General features: G+C 52.2%; 1 protein-coding gene across 1 annotated transcript; it reads left to right on the plus strand.

The window, feature by feature from the left end:
* Positions 1 to 1811: 1811 nt before the first annotated feature.
* On the plus strand, positions 1812 to 4141 carry LOC122193189 (cytochrome b-c1 complex subunit 10). Its single transcript, XM_042893919.1, has 3 exons — positions 1812 to 1907; positions 2523 to 2662; positions 3881 to 4141. Exons 1-2 carry the CDS (start codon positions 1858 to 1860, stop codon positions 2641 to 2643), a joined length of 171 nt encoding a protein of 56 aa, XP_042749853.1. The 5' UTR covers positions 1812 to 1857; the 3' UTR covers positions 2644 to 2662; positions 3881 to 4141.
* Positions 4142 to 6311: the final 2170 nt, after the last annotated feature.

Below are 6311 nucleotides of genomic sequence, written 5' to 3' on the forward strand. Positions count from 1 at the left end.
AAGTCAGCATGGTTCGGTAACCTGCGTCACCCTGCTGGAGAAAAAGTCAAACCGTCAGCGTGAAATGCGGTGGTGAAGTCGGTCATGCAAAGTGCTGACGAAATAATTCTGGTGAGGAAAAAAAAAGTCAACAAAAACAACAGGCTGGGTTTGGTTGTATTTTTTTTTGCATGAGATTCAGATAGAATTGTAGAATGGTTGGAGTTGGATGGGGGCTCTAAAGGCCATCTGGTCCCACTCCCTGCACTGAGCAGGGACACCCACAGCTCCATCACTGCTCAGAGCCCCATCCCCTGCCCTCGGGTGTCTGAAGGTCGGGACATCCAGCACTGCTTTGGGCAGCCTTATGTCAGCGCTTCACTGCCCTTATCATAAAAACCTGTTTCCTTATATCCACTCTAAATCTCCCCTCTTTTAGCCAGAGCCCTTTTCCCCTTGTCCTATCGCACAGACCCTGCTAAAGACCATCCCCTTGTTTCTTACAGCTCCTTTAGGTACTGACAGGCCTCTCTCAGCTCTCCAGCCTTCTCTTTTGCAGGCTGCACAGCCCCAGCTCTCAGCCCGTCCTCACAGGACCTGTCCCAGCCCACACATCATTTTTACAAGGGTGGATAGTGATAGGGCAAGGAGGAATGGCCTTAAACTGAGACAGGGGAGGTTTAGGTTGGATATTAGGAAGAAGTTTTTCACACAGAGAGTGGGGAGGCACTGGCACAGATTGCCCAAGGAGGCTGTGGATGCCCCATCCCTGCAGGCATTCAAGGCCAGGCTGAATGTGGCTCTGGGCAGCCTGGGCTGCTCGTTGGCAACCTGCACACAGCAGGGGGTTGGAACTGGATGAGCATTGTGCTCCTTTAAAACCCAGGCCATTCCATGACTCTATGATTTTTGTGGTTTCTCTCTGGTTGCTCTCCAACAGGTCCATGCCCCTCCTGTACTGAGGACTCCACATCTGGACCCAGTGCCAGGTCCCGGGGGTCACCTCCCTCCTCCAACATGGGGACAGGACCAACATCCCACACCTCTGCCCTTGTGCAGGGATAGGGCCGGCCCTCAGGGCCTGTGATCCCCGTCCACCACAAGAACACCACACCCCCTGAGCCCTCACTGTGCAATGTGCGGACAGTGCCAGCCCCACAGCCTCCCTCCTCACTGCAGCACAGCCACAGAGCCCCTGCACTGCTGTGAGGGCAGGCCTGGCCCCTCAGGCTCATCTCTCATCCCCACAACGGGGTCAGGGCCTAATCTGCAACCCCGCAGCGCAGTGAGGACAGCCCCAACCCCTTCCCCTATGAAGACAGGCTGAGGGAGCTGGGCTTGTTCAGCCTGGAGAAGAGAAGCTGCAGGGTGACCTCAGTGCAGCCTTTCAGTACCTAAAAGGAGGGGAATCAACTCTTGAAAAGGGGAGATAACTGCAGGACAAGGGGAAATGGTTTGAAGTTGAGGGAGGAGAGATTGAGGTTGGATGTCAGGGGGAAGTTCTGTGCTGTGAGAGTGGTGAGGTGCTGGAACAGCTGCCCAGAGAGGCTGTGATGCCCCATCCATCCCTGGAGGTGTTCAAGGCCAGGCTGGATGGGGCCCTGGGCAGCCTGGGCTGGTGTGAAATGGGGAGGTTGGCGGCCCTGCATGTGGCAGGGGGTTGGAGATTCGTGATCCTTGAGGTCCCTTCCAACCTGGGCCATTCTGTGATTCACTTCTCCCTTTTACAGGCCACAGGCCCACTCGGCATGAAGGCGGTGGGCCCGTTGCCATGACAACACGGCTGCGCTCAGGCAGCGCCGCGGACAGCCCCGGGGTCCTTCGACGCTCGGCGTCGCGGTGGCGCATGCGCAGTGCGGGTGACTTTGAGGCTGCGCGATGCTGAGCAAGTTGGTGGGGCCGCGTTACGTTCAGCTCCTGCAGAACTGGTGAGCGGCGGGCTGGGTCGAGGCTGCGCCTTGGGCTGAGGGAGGGGATGGGGTGAGTGAAGGGAAGGGGCTTCGGGTGGTTCTTTTCCCCCCTGAAGGGAGCGCAGCTGCTGCACAGCTCTGTGTCTCCTTATGGGAGAGCCGTCAGCTGGGCTCGAAGGTCCTTTTTCAGTGTCTCCTTTGAATAAAAAACATTTCAAAGCTTTGCTGTGCGACATTTCGGCTGTTCTGGATGCTGCCTCCTGTACGTGGAGTGCCTGCAGGGTTTCTGCCAAGGTAGTTCTTGTCTGTGATGAATTTCCCGAATCACAGAATCACAGCATGGCCCAGGTTGGAAGGGTCACGAAGCTCCAACCCCCTGCCACACGCAGGGCCACCAACCTCCCCATTTCATAGCAGCCCAGGCTGCCCAGGGCCCCATCCAACCTGGCCTTGAACACCTCCAGGGATGGACGGGGCATCACAGCCTCTCTGGGCAGCTGTTCCAGCACCTCACCACTCTCACAGCACAGAACTTCCCCCTGACATCCAACCTCAATCTCTCCTCCCTCAACTTTTGCCAAACCTTTCCCAGGGGAGAATTAAAGCTGTTCACCTTTTCTGTCTCTTCTTTAGGACTCCCACCCTCGTTACGTGGGGTGGTGTAGCTGGCACCGGTGTGATATGGATCACAGACTGGAAACTCGTCCTTCAGTACGTCCCCTACATCGGTGGGAAGTATAAAACTGAAGACTGAGCTTCCCTCTGACAGTCAGGTTGGTTTGTGCAGCTGTGAGTTGGAGTTGTAGAGCTGCTTGGATGTGATCATAGAATGGCCTGGGTTGGAAAGGAGCACAACGCTCATCCAGTTCCAAGCCCCTGCTGTGTGCAGGTCACCAACCAGCAGCCCAGGCTGCCCAGAGCCACATCCAGCCTGGCCTTGAATGCCTGCAGGGATGGTTGATATGTTGTCCTGTTCCTCCAGGTCCAAAACATTGTTCCTTATTTTGATGATTCGGTGTTTTGTTCTCTGTTGTTGCTGGTTTTTAACAGGCAGCGCTTCACAGGGTTTCAGAAGGATGAAACATAACCAAGAATATAATTTTCAAGGGGTTATTTTGTTAGCAGTGTATTTTCCACAGTGTACTTTGGTTCTTGAGAAGTGAAATTGAGCCCTCTGGGGCAAATTAGGACTTCAAGCAGATCCATTTACTTCTAATCTTAGCTACACTGGCTTAAAGGTCAAGACTTTGTTGTTAGACCTATTCAGATGCCTTTCTCTTCTGTGTAATCATCAAAAATAAGCTAAGCTTTCAGTGCTGGCTGCAAAGTACTAAAAATAATTGGAAAATTGGCTTTCTCAGTGTGTTCTTCCCATTCCTTTTAAATTACATATGGAATGTGCTGTTCTGGGTCTTATAAGACTGACCATCCGTCGAGCTAAAGCAGCAATTAGTTCCTTCTGCTGAGCCTCTAAATGCACACACAGGTGGTAAGCAGGCTTAGAACTACTTTGTTCTATATTCCCTTCTATGATTCTATGCTATTCTTTGCTGCAGGTATAAAATTTATGCTTTTTTTTTTTTTTTTTTTGCTTTATTTTAAAGACACTGAGAGGAAAAGGCTGAGGAAAAGCCCTCAGATCACGCAGGAGCAATTAAGCCACACAGTAAGGGTTTTCTTTGCTTAAAAATTACCTGAGCCAGCAGTGGGAATATGGATGCGTTCCTGAGAGCACAGCTTATGTTCCCTGTTTTCAAGTATTGCTTTCTCCAGTTCCTTATGCACAGCATGTTGGTGTAGAGAAGAAGGGTGTTTCTGTGGTGGCCTCTGGTTCCTTCAAAAGAGATTTAAAAGCCTCCATTCTGGTGTTGGCTTCTGTAGCAGAAATTTGCCTCTGGGTGTTATTAGAAGTTTATTGACCTCTGTCTGTAGTGTTGGCTGCTGTACTTTGCAGGAAGTGCCTCTTAATGACTGCTCTGTGTTCACTGTAGGAAATGTATTGCTGGATTGAAGTGTTTTGGAGCCTTCTGCTGAGAACCCTGCTTTGAGGTGAACTTGAAATGCTCAGTACAGATTCTACAAGAGGCTGTGGTGCCCCTGACTCTGCCACAAACACTTGTGAACACTTAGCTGTGAACGTTCTGCTTCCCACACAGCCTGCCTCGTGCTCTCCTGATCCCTTCCACAGCTGATCTTGGCCTCATGCAAGTAATTTATGAAGCTGATGTACAAAATAAATCAAGTGAACGACACGTTGGTGTTGCTGTGTCCACGTTTGTTGTTGTCTCTTCAGTTTGTTTAACACATGCCCCAAGGAGGGTGTGCACAGGTTTGCTTTGTTTCCCCTCCATTTTCCTCAGGCACCAACTGCTGGAGCTGTTGCTCGCTCCTGTTGATCACAGAATCACAGAATTGTAGGGGTTGGAAGGGACCTCCAGAGATCATCGAGTCCAATCCCCCTGCCAAAGCAGGTTCCCTACACCAGGTACCCACTGAACACACTTGTTAAAGAAGAACAGAAGATAACACTCCCTTTTTTCTTAGTTCAGGAACTCTTACATAAAGAATCTGCTGTTTTAACCAAGAAGATGCTGCTGGAGTTTTTGAGCTGCTCTTAGCAGGGTGCTGATTCCTGGCTCAGCAGCATCTCCTTAGGGAACATTTCATCTTGGTTGCAGTGATGGTGCTGCTTGGGTGTTGCATTTAGGGTTGAAGGCTTCGCAGTGACGCTGTTCTAAGTGGAACACTGCTGTAAAATCTGGCTAAATGGTGTCACTGAGCAGGATGCTTCAACTGCCAAACAGAAAGACTGCTTTAGCATGAACGCAGCAGCGTTGATCATTAGCTCTATGGGGAAAATCAAGTGTTTTCCTGTACAAAACTCATTGCAGTTCGGTGCTCCTGAAGGCTGTGGTGGGGTGGCTGCCGTCACCTCGCTGGCAGGAGCCTGAACTCCAGGCTCTGAAAGGCAAAGGCGCCGTGAAATTCTGGCATCGCAGCCCTGCGCTGCACACAGAGACGTCGATCCATTCTCACCCAAACCGCCCTGAAAGTGGAAGTCAGGTGAGCCCTCACGTCGCCACCGTGCTTAAATCAGAGCCGAGCCGTCAGCCCGTGCTTTTACCTGCAGCTTTTACCTGCTCTGCATGTCCAGGCACGAAGGGCAGAACGCGCTGCTGCTGCCGCCTGCAGTCCTGACCGAGTTCGGGCTCGTCCCCGTGGGCGGCCGATGCTCCTCCTGCTGCTGGGAGAAGCCTTCAGAAGGGCTGGGAGCGAAGGCTCGTCCCTGCTCCCCGCTGCCCCGCCGTGGCCCTGAGTTCTCCGGCTGCAGCTCTGATGAGAGACGGTTGTCGTCAGCAGGGACCCAGCGGCAGTGTTGCTGTGCACGGCGGGTTGCGTTGGGAGGTTCTTAAAGAGAAGCACGCTCAAAATGCCAGCTGAATGCACGGGCAGGCAGGGCAAGAAACGCGTGGACTTTGGATTTGTTTGCCCTTTGGCGATGGTTCAGCTGCTTGCGTTTTCTGCTGCGTTTCAAACGATGGTTTTGTTTGTAATTAGCCCTAGGATTAGCCTCTTGCTAATGCCATCTCTGGTATTTCCACGAGAGAAATTCCCCAGTAGAAACATCCTTCTGTTCTCAGACAAATTGCTGTTAATATCCGAGTCCTTACCGTCTGATTACCAGGGCTGATCTTTCCAGTTTTTCACATCCACCCATCGCCTCTTTTCAACCCGTTATTTGTTTTCCAGAATGAACTGATGTCGCACGGGAAGAAATCGGGGTCGGACAAAGACCTGCGAGAGGAAGCCGCCGTGTCACAAGCAGGAGCTCCGCTAGATGGCACGGCGCGGCAGGGGCTGAGCAGAAACCCGACGTGCGGGGTGGAGGATCGGCGGCTCCTGCAGCCCAGCGCGCTCAGATCCGCACACTTCATCCTCTGTACCTCAGCAGCATTCCCAAAGGAACGCCAGAATATTTTCCCCTCGAGTTCCAAACTTTTCCTGCTGTCCCAGGAGAATTGAACATCTTCCTTTCCATAGCCTCTTCCTGCAGGAAAAATTCCTTTTCCAACTGCTCTTCTTTGCAGTTTGGTGGGCATTAAGCAGGTTGGTGTCTCCAGGTCGGTTTCTCCATCCCCACCTGCACCATGATTTCTCCCCATCTCGTGCAGTTTGTTCTTAAATAAAACGCCACTGAGGGCCATTTGCTGTACACAGGGCTGTGGGGTTCAGGCTCTGCTTCCAGCACAGCAGCCTCGCTTCCACCAGCTTCTCTTCCTCATTTCCCCATGTGCTGTGCTGAAAAAGAGCAAATTTGGGAATGCTGTGCCTCAATTCCCGTGCATGGCTTGTCCACCAACCTTTATTCTTGGTGGAGAAGCTGTGTTTCAGTCCGACTGCTTTGTTGTGAAGTGAGGGGGA

Source organism: Lagopus leucura, unplaced genomic scaffold (assembly GCF_019238085.1).
Source record: "Lagopus leucura isolate 7727_CA_CO unplaced genomic scaffold, USGS_WTPT01 145-12_obj-0_obj, whole genome shotgun sequence".
Classification (NCBI taxonomy): domain Eukaryota; kingdom Metazoa; phylum Chordata; class Aves; order Galliformes; family Phasianidae; genus Lagopus; species Lagopus leucura.

Coding starts and splice junctions, on each gene's coding strand:
- LOC122193189 (XM_042893919.1), top strand. CDS start 1,858: ATGCTGAGCAAGTTGGTGGGGCCGCGTTACGTTCAGCTCCTGCAGAAC. Junction 1,908..2,522: donor GTTCAGCTCCTGCAGAACTG/GTGAGCGGCGGG, acceptor TCTCTTCTTTAG/GACTCCCACCCTCGTTACGT.